Source organism: Lathamus discolor, chromosome 11 (assembly GCF_037157495.1).
Source record: "Lathamus discolor isolate bLatDis1 chromosome 11, bLatDis1.hap1, whole genome shotgun sequence".
NCBI lineage: Eukaryota > Metazoa > Chordata > Aves > Psittaciformes > Psittacidae > Lathamus > Lathamus discolor.
Window position 1 is genome coordinate 13,560,867 of NC_088894.1, and position 22,973 is coordinate 13,583,839.

The 22,973-nt window shown below is 45.1% G+C and overlaps 1 protein-coding gene across 1 annotated transcript in view; it reads left to right on the forward strand.

The window, feature by feature from the left end:
• Nucleotides 1-22,973, forward strand: part of PTPRT (protein tyrosine phosphatase receptor type T) — a 475,914-nt gene that overhangs the window by 179,024 nt on the left and 273,917 nt on the right. Inside the window, exons 3-6 of the mRNA XM_065691506.1 lie at nucleotides 5,814-6,085; nucleotides 12,070-12,151; nucleotides 15,594-15,709; nucleotides 18,249-18,423. Of these exons, the coding sequence (XP_065547578.1) occupies nucleotides 5,814-6,085; nucleotides 12,070-12,151; nucleotides 15,594-15,709; nucleotides 18,249-18,423 (645 nt within the window). The remainder of the gene's footprint in view (nucleotides 1-5,813; nucleotides 6,086-12,069; nucleotides 12,152-15,593; nucleotides 15,710-18,248; nucleotides 18,424-22,973) is intronic.

The window sequence follows — 22,973 nt, forward strand, 5'->3', positions numbered from 1 at the left end:
AGCCGAGTTGCTGGCCAGAGAACTTGGTGCTGGTAATTGTTTTAAAAGCACCCTGGGCTGGCTGTTCAGTGCCTCCTGCACCAGTCTGTGTGTGACGGGTGCACGGGGTGGGAGGGCAGCCGGGTCCAGGACACTCCGCAGTGGCACGCGGTTCAGAAGCACCCCGGGCTGCCAGCGGGGGCTCAGCAGTGGATTTTCCATAGGAGCTGCCATGGGATCCTTCTGGGGACTCTCCACAGCTCTGTCCCCTGCAGCCTCTGCAGCGTCCTCAGAGCTCTGCACAGAGCTCTCCAGAGAGCTCTCCTCTGCAGTGTGCGAGGGGCTCAGTGGTGGCCAGGGGGGAGGTCTGCTGGCCCCCTGACCTGCTCCCCGTGTGGGTCCTGCAAGGGGGAGGCTGGCACCCCCCAGAAGGGGTGAGCATCTGCCAGCATTGCTGACACTGAGCAGCCCTTGCTTCTCCTGATGTGCACCCAGTGCTGCAGCCCATCAGGGACTTCACTGTGGTAGTCGGTGCTGTCCAGGCTGTCAGGGCTACCATGGAAGGTGGTGTCAGCATCCTCCAACTCCATAGTGCTGCTGCCCTCTGCCCCGTACACCAAGAGGAAGGGGAGCTTGTTGAGGGAGCTGGTTGGGATGGGGACTTTGGGGACATCAGGAGCTGTGTCCTGGCCAGCCCCCAGCCCCCCCACCACCAATGGCTCTTTGGAGCAGCCGCCCTGCGCCATGTGCCTGCAGTTTTCAGGGAGCTCGTGGGGCATCTCAGCAGAACAGCTGGGTCCATCACTGGTCACGGTGCTGTCCTCATTGTCGGGGAGCTGTGCCAGCAGCGCCTGGTCCAGAGCGCAGTCTCCATTCTCCACACGCTCCAGGAAGTCAAAGAGCTCCTTGAAGCATTCGGTGATGGTGAGGCTGTTGGGGAAATGGAGAGGTCAGGCACGGTGTCCTCAGTGTCCCCTGCCCCCCCCCCCACAGTGTACTCGGAGAGCTCAGGGAACTGCTGGATGAAGCCATCCCAGGCGGGCACATCGGGGATGGTGCCGCGTCTGTGCTTGGGGTCAAACGATGGCTGGAGCCGACGGGTGAAGCTGGCGTCCGCTGCCCGCTCGGGAAAGGCCCCAGCGAGGGCGGCTGGTCCCTGCTGGGACACCTGCATGGGCTCGGCCGGAGCTGCTGGGGTGGCCGCTGCTGCTGCAGAAGCAAGAAAGGGAAGGCGGGCGCGGGGCGATGCAAGCTCTGCTCAGCTTGGCTGCCTGCGCCCAGGCTCCTCAGCCCCCCAGGCCTCACCTCGGGGCTTCGTGGTCGTCAGCAGAGCCGGGCAGGCTGCTGGGGCCCGGCGGGGGCCATGGTGTCCCCCGTGGGCGCCCGGTCCTCGGTGGAGGCCGCCTCCTGCCCATGGGCGCAGGGGAGCTGCAGCCGCTGCCCCGGGGGCCCTGGCAGCCCCTGCGCCAGGTGGTGGGGGCCAGGCTGGTCCTGGGCAGGCCCCAAGGACAGCGGCAGCCCCGGGAGAGGGGCAACGCACGGGTCGCGGTCGGTCGCTGCATGGCCAGAGCATCGGAGCTCAGAGCAGACACTTCCGTTGCCGTTGGCAGGTGGAGGGGAACCTCTCTGTTGGGAGAAGCAGAGAGGTGCTGGGGTGCGAAGCTGGCAGGCAGAGCCGGCTGGGGGTTACCTGTGGGGCCGGGAGGAGCGGGAGCTGCTGCTGTACCTGCCGTGACCGCGGGTCAGTGTCAGCCGGGCTTGGGCCAGCGGCCCCTCTCCAACAGGAGCCCCCCAACGTTCCGCCAGTCCCGGCTGCTGCAGCAGCCTCGCGCCCAGCGGAGCCCAGCAGCTTCCCCTGGCCGTGGTTTCCTCCCCTGCTGCTGATTCCCTGCCCTAAATCACGGTTTCCCAGCCCGCAGTGGTTTCCCAGCCCAGTGATGCTTCTCGGGGCCGTGTGTGCTTCCCAGTCCCTTCCAGTGGTGGTGGTGGGAAAGGGGCTTGTGGCACATTTGGGATGTTCTTGTCCTCGCCCCTCTCTGGTGTGGGCCAGAGCTCGGTCCTGGTCTCGCTCTCAGGGAAGATTGACCCTCCCTGCATGGCGTCTTTGCTGGCTCTTGGCACCCTGCACTGGCATTTGGGATCCATAGGGCATGTTATGGAGCTTCCCTGCCCGCTAACTATCAGGTCAACCAGTCTTGAAAGTGTTAATGTGCATATATATGTGTATGTGTATATATCTATACATATATATCCGCACATACGTATCTACATGTGCAACTACATGTATATAGCTACACATGTATGGCTACGTGTATGTCTCCCCCTCTTTCTCCTTATGGAGTTATCCATGGTGCTCTCAGAACTATTTTCCAGGCAATTTTTGAATATTTTTTCTTCAGAGCAGTGCTTTAAGTAATTTTAGTGGTGGCAGGAGCTGTGTCAGCTGCCAGTGAAACCCTTTGATTTCATGACTGGGAATCCTGTGTCCCTCTGCAGTTTGCATCACTGTTCCTAATCACTCCTTTCTGCTTCCTGTGGCAATGTCTCTGCAGCAAGCAGAGGACAGGAGATGGTTTCTGAAGTGTTCCAGTGACCTGCTTCCCCTCTTCTACTTGCAGATGCCTCTTCTTTGAGCAGAGACTGCTTTTGTCATTTGGCCTGCTCCTTCCTAGATCCAGAGGAGCTGTTCCACAGTGGTTTGTTTGGACACTCGTGGTCCTTCCATCTTCAATGACTTGATTTGCTTGGGACAGTATTTAAAGACAAAAGAGAAGGGTAAACTTGCCTCAGTAAGGCTGAGGCGCAGGTTTTAGTTAGAGTCACATCTGTGGTTTCTCTCCCAGTGGTTTTCAGCTTTCTAGAGCAACTGAAGACCAAAGAGTATGGGATCAGCTTGACAGCAGTCCTGCTTGCCACCAGCTGTAATATATAGTCCCCTAAGCAGTGTTTTTCTTATCTTGGAGCAGGATTTCTAGTGACATTTTGAAGCACTTTCTGAGGCTGGGTATGTCCTTCTGAGATGTCTCTTCATGGGGTTTCTGCCCATCTCTCTGAGCAGTTTTCACTGAGATGTGACCTTTGAGAGCTCTGTGTTTTTATTGTGCTGCTGGACACAGTACCTGTATGGATACCCTCTGCTGTTCCTTGCCTGCTTTCAGCTCGCCCGCTCCCTTCAGTGTCTTGTTTCTGGGCAGCCCCGGCTCCTGACCTGCCAGCTCCTAACTGCTCAGAGGTTTTGGGGTGTTAGGGCCATCTTGCCTCCTCCCTGGCTCCCCATGCTGGCTGTTGTGGACTAGGCTTGAGCAAAGATGCTGCTGTCAGTGAGCTCTCTGGTATGAGGAAGAGCACAAGAGGAAAGAGAGGCTTCAATGGCAAAGGTGATTTGGGTTGGAGCTGTATGGCCAGAAGTGGGGCATGGCTGAAGGTTTGTCATCCACTGCCAGGGGTGGGGCAGCCACAGCTTCTCTGGGCACCCTGTGCCAGCGCCTCAGCACCCTCGCAAGGAAGAGCTTCTGCCTAAGAGCTCATCTCAATCTCCTCTCTGGCAGGTTAAAGCCATTCCCCTTGTCCTGTCCCTACAGGCCCTTGTCCAAAGCTCCTCTCCAGGTTTCCAGGAGGCCCTTTAGGCACTAGAGCTGCTCTAAGGTCTACCCTCAAAGAGCTTTCACTTCTCCAGGCTGACCCAGCCCAGCTCTCTCAGCCTGGCTCCAGGACAGAGCTTCTCCAGCCCTCACAGCATCTCCGTGGCCTCCTCTGGCCTCACTCCAACAGCTCCACGTCTCTCTTGTGTCACTGCCCTGTAACAGAAGAGTAGTTCTTACGACTGTTCTTGCATAATTTGTAAGGGAAGATCAGGCAGACTGTGTGTGCTGACAGAGATTGTTGAAGGAAGTGTCACAATTACTCTTAGAATCCAGGCTGTCTGTCACATTTTCAGCCTTGACTGTCTGCCTGTGCTTCCTCTTCAAACCTCATCAGTAATACTTACTGATAATCAGTTATCTTGGGTCAGAGAAACAGAATCCAAATTTCAGTGTCTGTGCATTTCTGTTTACCTGGGTAGGTTTTAAGATTAGCATGTACTTGCTGAAGAAGGAGATTTTGTGGTTGATGGGGATCAGAATTATATCAGCAGTGAAATGTGTCAAGATCCCATGTTATGGACTTCAATTATTAGAGAGATGCTAAGAAGTTTGGATTCAGCTCTTACATTTCTTGAAGTCCTTGCTGTGAATGTGGATTTTTTTTATTTGGGGCCATTGTGATTTCAGCATATCAAAATGATGTCATCTTGCCTCTCGGTTTTCCTGTTTCTTAGCACACCCTCTTCCTTGCATTTGGTGTGATTTTCCCAAGGCTTCTTGTGTTTTCTTTTTCTTTGAAAGATTGCCTTCCTTCTGCATCCATGCTTTTCAGTGCTTTACAAAACACCCATCTATCATAGAAACACAAGGGAAAAAACATTTTTGTAGGAGCAGGTTTCTGGTTTCTGTTGATATAGTTTAGAATATCTGGCTGTTCACTGCTCAGAATTGATCAAAGTGGTTATCCGGCTCCTCACAGTGTCACCATGCTGGAATAGGGAAGTCAATAGGTTAGGAGTGAGGCAGGGCTTTTCAAACTCAATCTTCTGGGAGCTGCAAGATGCCAGCAAAGAAGTACATCTGCAGCAGCATCAGAACCAGCGTGTCAAGAGGGCTGTGTTTGATTAAAAATTATCATGCCTGGCTGCTGACACACAAATTCCTCCCAGTCTTGGTATTTTCTTTAGCTTTCTCCAAGGGTGAGTGTCTGTGCACACGTAAAGGAGAGCCTTTCAACAGAATTAAATCAAATAACTCTCATAATGTTTTGCCTTATTGCTAACATTTGTCACCTTGATGCATCTGCCAAGACATGAGTCGAGACACAATGTGCTACGAAATAGCGGCTTGATGAGTCAAAATGTCAATTCAACATCAAGTGCCATGGTTAATACAATGCAAGCTTCCAGGTTAACAAACTCATAAATTGCCTTAGTATATATTTCCTTCCCTAAATTCAAGCCTGTTCTTCCTTCCTAGAAGAGTAATTGTCTTTGTTGCATTAGTTCTAGTTGAGGTATTGCTGAGGCTTGCAAGCCTCATGCTTTTGGGCTCCTAAAATGGTTTGGTTTTCTTTTTAACGCATTACAACCTTTCTAAGTTTCTAGTGCCAAGGTACAGGTACAGATTGGCTTGAAAGAGGAAAGGGCCATGTAGGCAGACAACAGCTGTGAACTGGGTCCCTTTGTGGTAGTAGTTCTTTATTGAATGTGGCGCTGGGGGACTGTGAAAGGCAGGAGAGCCTCGCTGCTGCTGCATTGTCACTGTATTGCTGGTTACAGGGCCTGTTTTATCACAGGTTATAAAATCATACATCAAAGCCCAGTTTTTTTATCTTTATTTTTGAAATTATCTAATTAAAGTGTTTCTAGTTGGTCCTCAGTCTATTTGTGTGCATATGCACCTTAAATTTTAATACCCTTTCTTTCTGTTACCTAACAATGAGCATAGAATACTTAGTTTGAGCTCTTCAGATGGATGTTTTGTTTTCTGGTTTCTAAGGGAATCACTGACTTTTCTAATGAAACTGATTTTCACAGAATCACAGCCTGGTTTGAGTTGAAGGGACCTTAAAGCTCATCCAGTTCCAACCCTTGCCACAGGCAGGGACACTTTCCACTAGAGCAGGTTGCTCCAAGGCCCATCCAAGCTGGCCTTGAACACTGCCTCAGCTGGGATAGCCACTACTTCTCTTCTACTGCAAAAGCCAGGTAAAACCACACCTCCTTCTCTTTCTGCTTTCTTTTATAGGCTCCTTCATGATGGTGAACAGCTCTGGGCGAGCATCTGGGCAGAAAGCTCACCTGCTCTTGCCTACACTGAAGGAAAATGACACCCACTGCATTGACTTCCACTATTACCTGTCCAGCCGAGACCGTTCAAGTCCTGGCTCTCTGAACGTCTACGTGAAGGTGAATGGAGGACCACAGGGCAATCCCATATGGAATGTCTCGGGGGTTGTTACAGAAGGATGGGTGAAAGCAGAACTTGCCATCAGTACATTCTGGCCACACTTTTATCAGGTATGAGTTTCGAATGTTTTTCCTTAGAACTTTTGTCTGGGTATGAGCTAAGCTATTGTTAGAAACAGATATTCTGAAAATCATTTACTCCTTGCCCTCCTTCCCCACTCCCAAGTCTGACAGCAACTTTGCTATCATTGTTTTAATTAGGTAAATTGCTCACAATGGACTCCCATACTAGGTGTTAAACGTGTGGCAGGGGGTTGGAACTGGATGAGATTTAAGGTCCCTACCAACCCAAATCAGTCTGTGATTTTATGAATAAGAGACAGGAGTGAGAGTGGAATTAGGATAGAATAAGTTATGAAAAGTCCACAAATAGTCTGTGGATAGGAAGCAGCAGGTAGAAAAGCTTGGGTTTTTTTCTTTCTTTTATTTACTTCTAATAACTGGGTTGCAGGTCTGTAAAATCAGAGCTGAAGTAGAATGTTCTTGTGTTCTACCTCTGGAAAAGAGTTGGGGATAGCAGCAGCATACATAGAACCACACTGTGCAGGGTGAGAGGGAGGGATAAAGGGGTGCAAATGGGTGGAAAGTGGTCTTTCAAGGGCTGTGTGCAATTTGTCCCTTTTTCTGAAATCATAGCGAAATGCTTATACTCCATTCAGATTAACATGAACCTCATCATGAACCAGAATTTGCTTCGTAGTAGGTGCTCCACGGAGATAACGGGAATGATCTTTCACCCAGGTAATCGGTGCTTTAAAAACCTGGAAGAGACAGTCTGATCTCACTCCATGAGAGCTCCTGTCCTTAGCAATACCAATAGCAGATTGCCTGAGCCTGCCTTACTTCTTTTGCAAGTCCTTTTGCAGGTCAAGTTTGCTTTTCCTGAGCAAAAAATCCTTTAAATCAGGCAAGATTTTTTCTCACTGGAGTGTAAAATGAACAGAGTGGAGGCAGCAGCAAGTGCTCAGGAGGAGTTCCTCCCTAGAAATGCAAGGGTTTTCTGTTTTACTTTTTGCTGAATGGGGTAATGTTTCCTTCTGTTTATATTTGTATTCTTTCTCCTTAAGTGTGGCTTTGAGATTGATCCCACTGTTATAGAATCCTAGAACGGTTTGGATTGGGAAGGACCTTAAGATCATACATATCCAACCCCCATGCCATGGGCAGGGACACCTTCTGCTAGAGCAGGTTTCTCCGAGCCCCATCCAACCTGGCCTTGAACACTGCCAGGGATGGGACAGCCACAGCTTCTCTGGGCACCCTGTGCCAGCGCCTCAGCACCCTCACAGGGAAGAGCTTCTGCCTAAGATCTATCCTGAACTTCCGCTGTTTCAGTTTGAACCCACCACTCCTTGTCCTATTGCTCCAGTCCGTGATGAAGCTTCCATCCCCAGCATACTTGTAGCCCCCTTCAGACACTGGAAGCTGCTCTGAGGTCTCCACGCAGTTTCTCTTCTCCAGGCTGAGCAGCCTCAACTTTGTCAGCCTGTCTCCATACAGGAGGTTCTCCAGCCCCTGATCATGCTTGTGGCCTCCTCTGGGCTTGCTCCAACAGCTCTGTGTCCTTCTTATGCTGGGAACACCAGAACTGCACAGTGGTCTAAGTGGAGTTATGGGCAATCTAATGGATTGACCTATCCTTGGTCCCTGATTTCATAAACCACTCCTGTTGATGGTCTGCTATCCTGTGACTTTCTACATTTAACCAAGGTTTAAAACAGAAAAAGAAAATTTTAAGGTTGCGAAGGTGAGGAGGAAAACACAGCGAAGGACTTAGTCAAAATTCCTGTTACTTGGCAGCCTGCAGTGACACTTGCGGCTGAGGAAGTCTGGAGGTACAGGATGACCCAAGCCTGGGTGTTCTGTTTGCTAGGCAGTGTCATGTTTCACGCTCCCAGTCTAGGACGTGCCATCAAGGTGTTGCCAGTTTTAAATGAAAATACATGCCTGGAGAAATCTTTGTATGCAGGGGCCTGAAAGCATGGTCTGTGTTATCAAAAGCACCAGGGAACACAGGAAAAAGTGTGTTTTTCCCAAATCGTGACATCTGTGTCAAGCAAAATGTGGGTTATTCTCTTAATGCACAGAAACTGCCATCTTGAATTGCAGTGTGCATCGAAAACCCAGTCAGGCAAAACCTGCCTGCCCTGGGTTTGAGACTTCCGTACCTACATTGGTCTTTGGAGATGGGACTAGTGGAATACTAGTAAGTAGTTGCCAGAGTTCATGTTTTGGAGCTGGTAGTTCTGTGCAAGGTTCGCAGGAGTCATCTAGATCCAAAAGCACTTTGCTGAGCTATAAATGGTGGTGGTGGTGGAGATTTATGATGTCTGCCCTGGAGTTACTCGTACGTGGATTCCCAGCCTGCAGATGTTCTGAGTGTAGTGAAAAAAAGCTGTAATAGTTCTTGGGGAAAGGTAATACATGTAATCTTGAGTTACTGCTTGCCATAAGGATGAGCTTAGTCCCAGAATGCACCAAGGGCAGTGCAGGAGTCTGCCTGGAAGAGGTTTTTTGATGTATAGCAAGGAATGTTATTGATCCATGCCTGAAGAAAACTGTTGTACTGCAACAGATGAGCCAGGCTAACAGGCGCTGTTGGTACAGAACAGCAGTGAAGTGTAGGATTATTTATTGGGAAGGAAACATGAAATGACTTTGTATTTCCAGGTCTCCCGAGCATTTAAGAATGGGTTTTTTTCAGAGTAAAGCTTTGCATTTTTTCATCTATATTAATTTTTGAGAAGTTTCTTAAATATAACGCATTGTTAAAGGCCCGTGTCTCAACCATTACACTGCATTTCCAACAGAAGGTAAAAGGATATGACAGATACTCACTGAGAAATTCGCAGAGCTGAGCCTCATCAGCCTTTATTCCTGCCTATTCCTCCTCAGTTCTCAGGAAGACCTGGATGCTTCCATGCTCTTCTTGCTTTGGTAGGGCTGAGATGCTGCAAGATACAGATGAAGACAATGTGGAAATTTGAACTGGGAAACAACAGTTATATCCAAGTGTAAAGCAGAATAGATAATAGCTTAGTCTTTCAGAACAATGTTGTGTGACTTGAGAGGATCCTCCACCCTTCCCACTGGATTCTGCACCAGTGTGCATGGGTTTTGTAGGAGCTGACTCTGTTACCAGTGTAAGTTATATTGTGCTGCATTAAAGACTCTGAACATGTAATTAACAAAGGCAATAATCTGTGTATCGGTGCTTCCAGTTGCCATGCACGAAATGCCAATGCCTTTGAGAACTTCTCTTTCCAAGCTCTTGGCTTGCAGGAAATTGGGATTTAGTTCATTGTGGCTTTATAGTTTCTTGGTAATACAGAACAAAAAGAGGATTTTGTAGCTGTAATGTTGCACTGGAATTGAAGGCTGGAGGGAGCTGCAGTTCCTTCCATGCCCTCCTCAGGAAGTGTAGTTTTTGTCATGAATGACATCTCATTTCTAAAATTATTATAATTTCCATAATAAGGGCTTGCATTATACTCTTATACAGTCCCTCAGAAGCATATTAAGAGCCTTGATAACAAAACACTTGGGGTTTTTATTGTTATGATTTTGTCTTTCAGAGACTTGCTTCCTCCTATTGTTCCTTGGACAGTTGTTCCTTCCTGGTTTTTGTCCACCCTCCTCTGGGGTAGAACTTTGTTTCTATGTATTAAGCATTTCATCTTTTCTTAGTTTATAACTTTGCCTGTTAATTTTTGTGTTCTACCTGGATTTATGATGTCTTTTTTCCTAATGGGTGGATTTCTGAACATCTCGCATTTGGATGTGTTCTGAATTAAGGAAGCAGACCTTAGGAAGTCATGGAAACATGAGTAGAAACTGCACTCTGGAAGCCCAAATGCAAAGCGGAATGATTTAGGCCAGTTCTGTACTTGCAAAGGACATGCTGTTCACTTTCACAACCAGGGTGTGCAGTGACTATCATTTGGGCGGCTGAATCTTTTCCTGGTTTATATCTGATGAAGGAGCTTAAGAAGAGGCTACACAGTGACAGACTGGGGATACCAGCTTTTAGTTAGAGTGAAAATAAGAGTTGAAAACTGGCTTTAAGTAGTTAACTTCTTGTTCAAATGATGAATTTTAGAGGTTACAAATTACTGAAGAATTTTCTTATGTGACACAAGTGTCTGCACTGGAATCCTGCTCTGATAGCGGTAACGGTGCTAGCTGAATATGTTAATTCACTCAGTCCTTGCGAACATTATTGTATACTCATGCATACATGAGCAGTTTAGAACAGCGTGAACATTACTCTGGGAAGAGGAAATGAAACTGAGGACATGTTTCAAATGCAGAGGATGGCATCCGTTACATCTCCATCCATTCATTCTTTTTCAGAGTAGTAAAGGATTCCTTTGGGAAGAGAATCACTAATTGAGAGGTAGCACCACCAGCACATTAAATAACCAGGCTGCAGTTTTCTGTTTTCTCTTGTAGTTTAATATTTCTAAACTTCCCTTTTCCTCACAGGATCACAGGATAGCTCAAGTTGGAAGGGATCCATAGGGATCGTTGAGTCCACCTCCCTGTTCCTTTGCAGGACTACCTATGAGTAGTCCAGATCATGTGTGAACTCTCGCCAGCTCAGTGCCCTGAGCACTGTGTTGGAGGTTACAAATTAGGGAAAGATTTTCTCCTATGAAACATGTAGCCCAGGGAGCATGTCCAGAGGCAGACCAGTGTCTCAGTGAAGAACCTTTTCCTGCTGTCCAATTTAACTTCCCCTGATGCAGCTTCATTCCATTTCATAGAATCACAGAATCCCAGGCTGGTTTGGGTTAGAAGGGACCTTAAAGCTCATCCAGTTCCACCCCCTACCATGGGCAGGGACACCTTCCACTAGAGCAGGTTGCTCCAAGCCCCTGTGTCCAGCCTGGCTTTGAACGCTGCCAGCCACAGCTTCCCTGGGCACCCTGTGCCAGCGCCTCAGCACCCTCACAAGGGAGAACTGCCTAATGTCTAATATAAATCTGTCCTCTTTCAGTTTAAAACCCCCTTGTCCTGTCACTGGTCACCAGAGAGGAGCTCAGCGCTTCCCTCCACTGCCCCTCTGAATAAGGTGTAGGCTGTGATTATATGTCCTAATATCCTTTAATTGTTGGTCAAACTGTGCATATTTAGTGCTATTTTCTCCTGAACTTTTGGTTAGCTTATTTGGCAGTAGTTAACTTAATGATCTCTTTATAATTTTTTTAGGTTTTACTAGCATTGCTGACTCTGGGATAGCTTGTATATTTTTGATAACAGGATAATTCAGGGCAGTTTTCCAGGTAAAATCACAAAGCCGTAGGGAAGAATGAGATTCTGGTTCATGTGTAATTTAGTATCTGTCTGTTCAGACGCAAACTAGTGGAACACTTTCATTGCCCAGCTACATACATAATACAGAAATTGCTAGTTAGTGTACCATTAATGTAGAGAAATACTGCATGTGGGTTTTGTGAATATTCATTCTCAGACTGTGTTAGTTCAAGCCATGGAAAGGCAGAAACATCTTTATTATATCTGTGAGAATCCTATTTCATCCCAGTAACTGGAACTCAGGATCAGCAATTGCTCATGATTTGCTTTCCAGTACCGAAGTGGTATGTGTGCCAAATGAAGATGTTCTCCGGGAGGATCCATTCAGGGTTTTTGACTCAATTGGAGTACATGTACAGCATTCTTCAGCATTCCTAGGCATACTAAGAACAAGGTGATCATGACCTAATGTTCTTGGACTGGTGCTTAAAGTAGATGTAGGTGTGGATATACACAGTCTATTTTTTGCTCTTCCAAATGCAGGCAGCACATAGTTGCATAGTTGTCTCTAATACTAATTAATGTTGCTCTAACTTTCTGCTTTTCGTATCAGATTTCCAGTCTTTGGTATACCTGTACAGACTGTATTGCCTGGTATCCCTTCGTTATTCCTGATGAAATGCCTTGAATGACTCAAGCACTGGAATAAGAGGAGAACTTAATTATTGGCCATGTGTAATTGTTCTTCTTAAGAAAATTTTTCTTGTTTTGTGTTTCAGGTGATATTTGAGTCTGTCTCTTTGAAAGGACACCCAGGGTACATAGCTGTGGATGAAGTCAGAGTTCTCGCCCATCCATGCAGTGAGCACTCTTTGTTTTTCTAACCATATCAGTGTGTTATTACCAAGCTTTACAGTCTAAAGGAGTGATTTACCCAATTTGGTCAGCACTAAAATGTCATCTTGTGTCCCTCTGAGGTACCTAAAGACAATCAGCTTTGTATAATTATCTAACTTACCAAGTTGTGCAAGAGGCAAATGTGCTCTCAGGCTATAGCTAGCGCCAGGCCATCTGTGGAAGTCTTTTTTCCTCTCTTGTTATGAGAACATAAAACTGATTGTTTTATTATTTCTGAATCATATTGCTCTAGAAAACAATTTGAAATGCTTCTGATGATACCCAGTGTGAGTAACTTCAGGAACAAATAGTTTCAGTATCTCCTTGATAAAGGACGTATCCTAAGGGTCTCTCAACAGAGGTTAAAGCTACTCAACCCATAAAGATATTATAACTAAATCTCAGACAATATACTTGCACAGGAGCAGAAACTAAAGCAGGTTCATTATGCTGTTCAAAAATATTAATGCCATGTTTCCCCTACTGCAGCTGTAATAATACACTTAGATTTATGGGGTTTTTTCTATTTAAAGAACCTTGAGCCTCAGCCTTTGAGTCTGAACTTGTCTGGTTTCTCTGTGAGTCTACAGTGTAGCTTGAGGACTTTGTGTGTCTGTTTTGTGGATGTTATATCCAGTTTCTTCTAAAGATTTAGTTTAACAGCCTTTAGCAGCCACTCTCACTGGGTCATAGTTTTAGTCAGTCCATGACAGCTGCTCACACAAAAATTTATGGATCATATCGATGGAGTGAAATCAACTGATTTTCTTGCAATGAGGATTTCAGAGAACAGCTGCCACTCAATGTGACAGATATGGTTCTGCTCAAATTTAACAGGACATTCCTGATAACTGCAGTATGGTTAATTGCTGCTTAAGTGAATTATATTTGTATTTACTGTGTGCTCATTGCTCATGCCTTTGGGTGCACTTACTTCATTAAGAAATACTTAGAATCTGTATGAGCCAGATGTTGCTGATAACGGCAGCATCCAGACAGATCCCCTAAATGGTCCGTGTGTGTTCCACAGCCTGTTGGGTGATGACCTCTAGCAGCCTTCCAGTATCTGAAGGGGGGCTATAGGGATGCTGGGGAGGGACTCTTCGTCAGGGACTGTAGTGATAGGACAAGGGGTAATGGGTTAAAAATTAAACAGGGGAAGTTTAGATTGGATCTAAGGAGGAAAATCTTTCCTGTTAGGGTGGTGAGGCACTGGAATGGGTTGCCCAGGGAAGCTGTGAGTGCTCCATCCCTGGCGGTGTTCAAGGCCAGGTTGGACAGAGCCTTGTGTGGGATGGTTTAGTGTGAGGTGTCCCTGCCCATGGCAGGGGGGTTGGAACTAGGTGATCTTGAGGTCCTTTCCAACCCTAACTGTTCTATGATTCTATAACCAATCCCTTCACTGAGAGGCAGGCCAGTGTGGGACAGAGCCTGGACAAGGTTTGGGATTTAAAACCGGAGACAGGATGATCTGTTACACCCCTGCTTAATTTAACTGAAGTATTCAAACTGTTTTTAAATCCATTTCTCCAAGTATATGCACTCTTAAAAATTAAGTGCATTCTTGGTGACTCAAACCAGAAGTGATTCAAACAGTTAGTTACTCCATTCTGAATTGGTTTGCAACCTGCAGCTTATAGCACCCAGTACAAGCTGCAGGGTCTTTGTAAATGCTTCTCCTGTCTGATTGCCAGCATTGCTTTTGTGCTGAGCAATGACAGCCACCAGGGTAAATGTCACCAGAGTGTGTTCCGTTGACTTGTACAAGCTTTTCCCCTCATACTTGTTTTGCAATTGTTAGAACTCAAGCCATGGGGACCATGGTACTCCTGATGACCCTGGTGGTTACTGAAATTACTGGCGTTATTCATTTCTGCTTTACCTTCAGAGATGACAGCCCAGCAGACTGACCTAAGTAGCAGCGAAACCGCAGTGAAGTGCCCCTAATGACACAGTAATGGAGACAAATAAGTATTTCATTGGTGTTGCCTTTTTTTCTGTCCTGGGAAGGAATGCAGTGCAGTATTGATTCTCATGATGCTAAATCACAGTGACTGTATGTGCAGTCACAGGCCAGCCCCATGCTCTGGTCGAGGAGTCTGAGGTTCATGTGGCTGCATTCACCCACTCGAAACAGCTCCATATGTGGAGCTGGCTTTTAGCTGCCTACACAAGACTGAAGGCAGAAAGTACTAGTATTAGCCTGCAAATAGCATGTAGTACATTCTGTCACCCAGAGGTAGTGTTCCAGTAAACTTTGGTGCCAATTGCTGATCCTCAGAGAGTGCGATTGTACAGTCACTATCTTTCAGGAGGTGTCAGCAAGCTGAGCATGTGGTAAATGTGATAGAGAATCTAGATATAAACATCTGGCGTAGCGAATTGGTGTGTGTTCTCTGTTCATGTTTCTGTAGTACACAAATACTTCTGTGTCAAGCTTACACACAGATGCCCAAATCCTTCTGAAGCTGTTTGGAAATAGAAAAATACGGGTTAGTGTCCTCTGAAGTGATTGAATTGGTGTCTAGTCATACTAGAAATGCAAAGATGAAGCTGAAAATCTCTGTCCTTTGGAGTCTCTTAAGGCTTCAGTGTGTCCTGCTCAATGGTTCCAAATGGTGCCCAGACTTTCTTCTGAGGCCCAGGAGGAACTAAATTAATTTAAAAGTGTCAGATTCATTATTGCAAGCTTTTTTGTTTTCTTCTATGTTAATATACAGAGGTGAATGAGACTGGTATTTAGTCAAAAACAAAATCCTCTGCTCTGGTTGCTTTGTGAACAGATGTGCTTTTAATTTTAATATCTGTGGTTTAATATTGAATTAATACTGAATTTAGTATCAGAAAAACTCTGATACCCATGATCTTAAACTAATGCAGTGATTCAATACTGTCAGATGAAAATTTCATTTAATACCTGATTTGGTATTAATGACACATTATTATTCTAAAGGTCTAGGATGTATTTGATAGTCAATAAAATTAAAAGGAAAAAAGACCCTTGGGAAAACTGGCTTTGGGTCAGTTGCGCTTGACAAGCTCAGGAGAGCTTGAGGGGTTTTTTGACCTTTTTAGAAACATAACTTTCTGAAGAAAAGGAATTACTCAATTACTCTTTATAGCAGGCAGTGAGAGGTTGTGTGCTGATGCCCATAAACTTATGATTTGATCTCAGTCTGTGTGTTTAGCTGTGCTAGAGCTCTCTATGGTCCCTCAGGCCATCCTGTGTCAGGTCCATCATCCCCATCACTCTGCAGTGAGCAGTTAAACACTGAAGGACAGCTTTATTTTACAAAATCCCTTTGTCCAGGATAGGCCTTAGTGCTTGGCTGAGTGTTTGTATCTGTTGGTGTGACACAGCCCATCACTGCCTTGCTGTACCCTTGCAATACTTCTCTTTTGTTAGGAAAAGCACCTCATTTCCTCCGGCTGCAGAACGTGGAGGTGAACGTGGGACAGAATGCGACGTTCCAGTGCATTGCTGGGGGAAAGTGGTCACAGCATGACAAGCTCTGGCTCCAGGTAATGTGCCTTTCTGGGGGGTTTTGGTTTGTTGGCTTGATTTTGGTTTCTTTCTTTTTCCAAGTAAAATAAGTCAATGGAGAAAGACTGGGTGGTGGGGCAAAATCTTCTCATTAGAATCTACCTTGAACTGCTTCTAGGTGAGAGTTTAAGGTGACAAAGTACAGAATCGTGATAGAGAGGATGGGAAAAATGGCCAGTGACAGCAAAAGTTAGGATTCAAATGAATGCTGATGTACCTGTAAGGAGGTCATAAAGCAGAAGAGACAGAACAAGTGGAATAGTTCTTCACTTCTGCTTTATAATGCAATCTTTCCTCTCACTCTCCAAAAGCATCCTCAGCCCAGAGTCAGTGACAATATGTCAAGAAGGAAACCTATTCTTTAAGTTCTGAGATTGCTCCCTGGCTGCTGACACGAGGCAAAACCAGTTTGCAGCCACTGTTTTTCTTCCTCCCAGTTTGCCTCAGCTTCATTGAGTGCAGATTATTCCTTTTAGTCCCTCACTAAAAGGCCAAACCATTCCCTTTCCTGATATCTGTACTTTCACCCTCTAGTTGGACTTCAGATCTTGGGTCCTGCTATTCAGGTGAGTGTAGTAACAGCTTTAAGAGCTCATTTTCAGTTCTAGAGTTAGAAAAGGGACATACATCAAACTGAAATTGTGGAGTGCATGTTTCCTAGCGAAGGAAAAAATTACTTCTTCTGCCCTTTGAAGTGCTGTCATCCGTGAGTCCCAACATTGCCATGCACAATACATAGTGCTCTTATAGAAGCTTCTAAAATAACTGAGCTCTTTGCTGCTTCTAAACTTAGAGAGTCATGGAATGGTTTGTTTTCGGACCTTAAATCTCATCCAGTTCCAGCCCCTACCACGGGCAGGGACACCTTCCACTAGAGCAGCTTGCTCCAAGCCCTGTCCAGCCTGGCCTTGAACACTGCCAGGGATGGGGCAGCCACAGCTTCTCTGGGCACCCTGTGCCAGTGCCTCAGCACCCTCACAGGGAAGAGCTTCTGCCTAAGAGCTCATCTCAGTCTCCCCTCTGGCAGGTTAAAGCCATTCCACCATGTCCTGTCACTTCTGTGCCATTAAACACCTAACATCCCAAACAAGTCAAGAGGAGTCTCTTGCTAGATGCACTGTACATGTACATAAATGTGTGCCAACATAAGTCATTTACCAGATTTTATTCTCAGCTTGGCCTGATATGACTTATGCCTGACAACCCTATCTTTGTGACATCAGAGGGCAGCCCGGAATGGCCTTCATCATGGTCTCTGGGGCATGTGTAGTCAAACAATTGAGAGCTTTTTCTCAAGCATTTTTATTGACTTCAGACATTTTAATAAACTTGAAAAATAACAATTTCAAATGTAATTGAAATGCTGGGGGAAGAATCAGTTTACCTAATCATGAGAACGGAAATTCCTGTTGGGAAAAAGCTTGAGCTGGAGAGGAAAGCAGTTGGCATTATGTAAAAAGGACTTGACAGGCACTTTAAGTGTACTCTTGTCACAGCTGTTCTCCTAAAAATTCCATTTTAATCTGAAGTTTATTAACCTGTGGTGTACTTTTAGCAGCCACTGACAGATATTTTTGGCTTATTCTTTATCCTTTTTTGCATTCTTTCAGTGAAATCTTTCTGCATTATGTCTAGATATGTCTAAAAACACTTCTGACCTGAAGCAGTGCATGAACCTTTTCCTGTGAGAAACAGAGGCTTGGGAGAAATTTGTTATTGTTGCTGCTGGAAACTTGTTTTCCATTCTCTAAAATTGAAGCATTTAGTGAAAATAGCATTGGAAACACCCCCAAAAACTCATTACTGGGAATTGGCAAAGCAGCATTGTGTTCTCCTTCGAAACTCCTAATAAACTAGGCCAGCTGAGCAAGTTTAGGTATTTTTCATGTGAAGAACTTTTGTTTCTTTCTAATTCTTCATCTGTCATTTTTCCAGTCGGGAAAATGTAGGCTGGCATTGGTAGAGAGGAGTATTGGGGAAGGTTGGACATAAAAGGACGTCTGCTCATCCAGCCAATTTCTTTGAATTGGTCCAGAGTCAAAGTTTTACATCTGAAAATGCCAAGTTTATGAAATCTGGTCATTTGTAGCATTTTCCCAGGTGTACACAAGCCATTCAGTAGTTGTCTTTTCATATCCTAGCCAGGCTTCTAAATATACTGAGTACAGTTGCAGAGTCTGAGCTGTCACTCTTTAGCCTTTCAGTAAATATAATGCATTAAATGCCCAAATACTACTCAATCCCAGCCTGGTTTTGTTGGAAGGGACCTTAAATCTCATCCAGTTCCAACCCCTGCCATGGGCAGGGACACCTTCCACTCGAGCAGCTTGCTCCAAGCCCCTGTGTCCAACCTGGCCTTGAGCACTGCCAGGGATGGGGCAGCCACAGCTTTTCTGGGCACCCTGTGCCAGTACCTCAGCACCCTCACAGGGAAGAAGCGTAACAAAGAATGAATCACACATGGGTGCATGATCTGGGTGTCTTCATGACTTGCATTATCTTTGTCTGCCTTTGCAGCAATGGAACGGAAGGGACACAGCACTGATGGTCACTCGAGTGGTCAACCACAGGCGCTTTTCTGCCACGGTGAGCGTGGCTGACACCTCCCAGCGCAGCATCAGCAAGTACCGCTGCGTCATTCGCTCCGACGGCGGATCCGGGGTTTCCAATTATGCAGAATTAATAGTCAAAGGTAGGTTGCATTAAACCAGCCAGTTTATGCAAGATGAGTATTTTCTCCCAGATGGCAACTCTGTAGAAATCTCACAGCCTATTGGGCCTTCTTTCATTCATATTTAATTTAGGTGAGAAAAAGGGGTAAAAGTGACATGAATTTCAATAATTTTATCAAAAGGAATGTTTGAATTGGAGCTATGTCTGGATACAGCCCTCTGTGTAAGCTTTTGGAGTAGTGCATAGTAATTATGGATACTTTTACTGTAGTCAGCTAACAGTTTGGCTGTCAGTCAGCTTCATCTGCCTGCCTTTACAATACTTTGTCAGGCATGAATCATCTTGTGATGGAGTATTGCATGTCAGAAGAGTGTGCTTAGGTCTGCTGGGAGTAAATGCTGGGATTGACTCTGCTGACGTCCTGAAGTACACAGTAGAACATCAGTAGTTCTTCAAGGATACTAGGGGCTTACCTTTGTTATTTACTGTGATTCAAGAGCTGATACTGTGCCTAGACATGTGCCAGATGTGTCTTAATCCTGCCTTTATGGGGCATGTGGTGAAGTGCTGTTCACTGATCTGCTTTTCTCTTTCTTCTTTAACTGACCCTGAACTGCATCATGGGGACACTCAATGACTCGTAGGTGGAGTTATCAGAAGATGGCTCTGGAGACATAATCTATTTAGGGTGGGGATGATATGAAGTTAGAGGAGTTCGAAGTATGGGATTGATCACAGTATAATCTCATTGATCTGTATTGTTTCACTTCTGTGTGCAAATAGAGGGCTGCTGCAAAAACAAGATCAATTTTGTTCACTGTCCTGCTTCCTGCCAACTTATTCTCTCATGTGATGGTCAGTATGTTGATGTTTTACAATGCCTTGAATATAGAGTGTTACGTGGTGCGCTTACTCAGACTACACAGACCACACTTCTATTACATGCCAAGTGCTTTTAATTCCCACTTGGTAATCTTGTATGTTGTTCAAACCTGAAGGAATTAATTCATGGTTAGAATGGGACTGAGTTGCCACGAATAGCGTATCTAGTGTTGTATCATAGCTAAAGAGATGGAAGGCAGTCTTCCAGAGCAGCCAAATATCAGCATATGCAAAGTTGAGTAGGTGCCCAGCCCTTTCATGTTCATTGATATAAGAAAGAAAAAATCCCAGAAAGATAAGTTAGAACCATGAATGGTTGGATGCCCACCAGGAGAGACATTGTTGGATTCACTGCAGGGTTACTCAGGCAGGCACCCAGCTACAAGAAACGTTAGGAGGGCGATTCAGTTATGGGAAGGTGCATCCTCCTTTTTCTGGTTCTGAGTAGGAAGCAGGTAAGGTTGGGTGGCTCAGTGGAGGTTAGTTTGCTGCAGCACTGTGACAAGCTGGGGTTTCATGGATGAGTGCTTCCAGAGCCTGACACTGATTTTAGTGGGGATAACAGCAAATCTGTAATGCAGGCACATAGGCTGAGCTGAAAACAATCTGGAATTGTTTAATTCTGAAGAGATGTTTATTGAATTACAATCATGTGCTTGGGTATACATCAAGTTAGGCTGTAATTGAAGTTTTGCTCAACTGAGAGTCCTGCCCCTAACCCGCTAAATCCAAGCTAATACTCAGCCTCTCATGTGCTTTTTCTCTTGATCAGCTGAACATCAAACCAAAGGGAGTTTCTTCAGCAGAGGTTAAGGTTTAAAAGTGTATCTGTGGATCTTTTTAATGTAAAGATCTGTTTGCTTTCCTGTGTGTACAATGTTTTATTGTAGTATTGAGAAAGGAAAGATTAATTTATGTTGCTCTATATTGAATAATAAGATTTGGTAGATACAGAAAGAGAAGTTTTGCTTTGAAATACACTTACTTCCTCACCCTAAATTGGAACAACAGAGACATTTTTCAGCAAATGATCCGTTGAATTGAAAAATGATCGATGAAATGAAACATCCACTTGCCGCCCCCCTTTCCCACCCCCAAGTTCTCCCCTTACATGTGTGTGAACATCTTTAATAAGGACAGTATCTTACTGTCAAGTAATTACTGAAGGCCTTATACTAAAGATCATCACTATATTCATTTCAAATCATTACAGTCTGTTTGGTGGCAGGAGATACATTGGTAGTGCTGTGAAAACGCTGTTCTATAGACAGCTATTTGCTGTGTATGCTAATACCTTCCTGCTTCCTGACTCTGTTGCAAGGTTTGTATGAATGACAATACCTTCATTCTACTCTTTGCACTAGAATCATAATAGTCAAGCCAGAGAAACCTATCATTTCCATCTGTACACTTTACCATCCTTTGGTGCTCCAGTGGAAGTAGGTCTTCTCTATTTCTTATCTCTCACCATTGCACATATAGCAATTTAAGCCAATTTTGTGCAAGGTAGTTTTCCACAAACCCTGCGGGTCTGATTTTCCCTGCACTGATCACATGTGAATGGGAAGCTGCTTCTCTGTAATTTTCTTCTAAGTAAAAGCCACGTGGCACTTGCTCACATTGTGAACTAAATGTAGGGCTTGCTTGTGTAAAATTGTTTAAAATACTGTGGAAATTGGCTGGAATCTTACCATTTAAGGTCTCTATTAGTGATGGTGTCTTTCTAGGATGCCTGTCACATTAGGTAGGGCTGTGAATGACATTTGGAACTCTGTGTGTGTGTGTAGCAGGTTTGTTTGCAATTGTTTGTTTGGTTTTTTGTCCTGATCCCTGTCAGATATTCTGGATGCCTAAATCAATGATAGAATCACAGAATGGTTTAGGTTGGAAGGACCTTAAAGTTCATCCAAACCCCTGAGACTGGGGTGTTGTTGTGAAGAGCAGGCACTGCACTGCAGTTCTCCTCTTTAGCTGTTAGGGTGGCTGGAAGTCTGAGTCCATTCCCTGTTTCGGATCCACTTAGGAGATAAATTTAGGTGTGTTCTATGTGTCTTTTAGATTTTACTGTTTCAAACTACTTTTTCTAGTCTGCATTAATAAGTTCAGATGGGAATTTTCCTGCCTTCCAGCTACTTACTAGACTCATCTGGATCATGGAAGATGCAGTGTAGATTTTAATTCATCTGCCTGAATAATGCACATTAATCAAGGTCCTCGAGGTTATCACCTTGTGAACAGGAGAAAGGCTTTTTCACGTGCTGCCCTCAGTGTCAGAAGCTGTGACAATGAGGGTTCCCCTTGGGCTGCCTGCTGCCTCCTTCCCTATCCTTCCAGCTTACACAGGTAGATTCAGTCTGCAGAGATTACATGTCCGTGAGAAGCTATGTACAGGTTTGATAAAGCATGCAATGGTGCTGCTCTTCTGAACACTACCCCAGCACAGAATGGGGGTGGGGGGTGTGTCTGTGTGCCTGTGAGCCATTTAGGAAGGTTGTGCTGCCTTTGGAATTACTGAACAAGGGAGAGTGGCTTTGTTATTGTGGGGTGTCTGGAAAAGCCACTTACAGTCTGTTGTTTCTGTGCAGTCTCAGTGGCGGAGGCAATGCAATGCTCCCTTCCTTGGTGCTCGCATCTGCCTGGGAATTACTCGATCTTGTCATTGCTCTGTTTAATTGCTTGGTTCAGTGAGTTGCTTTACCTTAGTTTTAATCTTTAGGTGAGGGTGTGAGAAAAGTGATGGCAAAAAGATTACAAGCACTCCTCCACTCTTGCAAGAGCTTCAAATCCTCTTTCTCTTCTTTCAGTCCAATTTAGCATCTTTCTGTGAATTGGATTGGGGGAATAGGAAGACAAAGCCCATGTTTCATAAACGTCAGTAGTTAGTATGAGCCATATGTGTTCCTTCCAAAGGAAACATTTCCTTCTCCTTCCGTTTAACTTCTGTAATAGTACTGGCAAACGAAGCCATTTCCCTGAGAACTGATTAATGTCTACTGTAGAGATTGGATCCTGCTTTCAGAATAACACAAAGTGCCATGCAGGGGTGCTCCAGCACAGGGTAGAAATTAGAATAAGCACATTTATGAAGAATCCCAGCTACAGCTGGGATAAGGGGAAGTTCACAAATGTGTATTGACAATTCAATCTATATATTTTGTTCCAACTTTTTAGATCTCTTCCTTCAGTAGCATTTCTGTTTCTGTGTAACACAAGCAGGGAGGATTTGCTTAAAGTTCATCTTGGAAATTCCAAGTAGCCACTTGGAAAATTATGATGACTTTCCTATCACACGACTGAGTTGTTTCAGGAATTTCTTGGCAGATTGGTTCTGTCCATCATCTGTGGGGCTTTGTTTTGGATTGTTTTGTCTGTTTTTAATTCCTGAGACAAATGTTAATCCAAGAGTTCTGGTTTTATCCCGACTGAAATTTCACTTGAGACTGGTAAAGAAATAGGCATGGGATGGATTTGCTTTAATCTGTAGATTTCTAAGTATGATATTGCTGATGGTATATTGACTAAATACAAGATATAAATACAATAATAAACAGAGAAAGATTAAGGAACAATCTTTCTGAAACAGAAGGGACTTGAGTAAACACCCTTCAGTTTTCCAAGGATGAAGACTGTTATGGGAAGCTGTTTCTTCCTTCCTTGTTTGTGGAATTGTCCCCAGCCTCCATGATG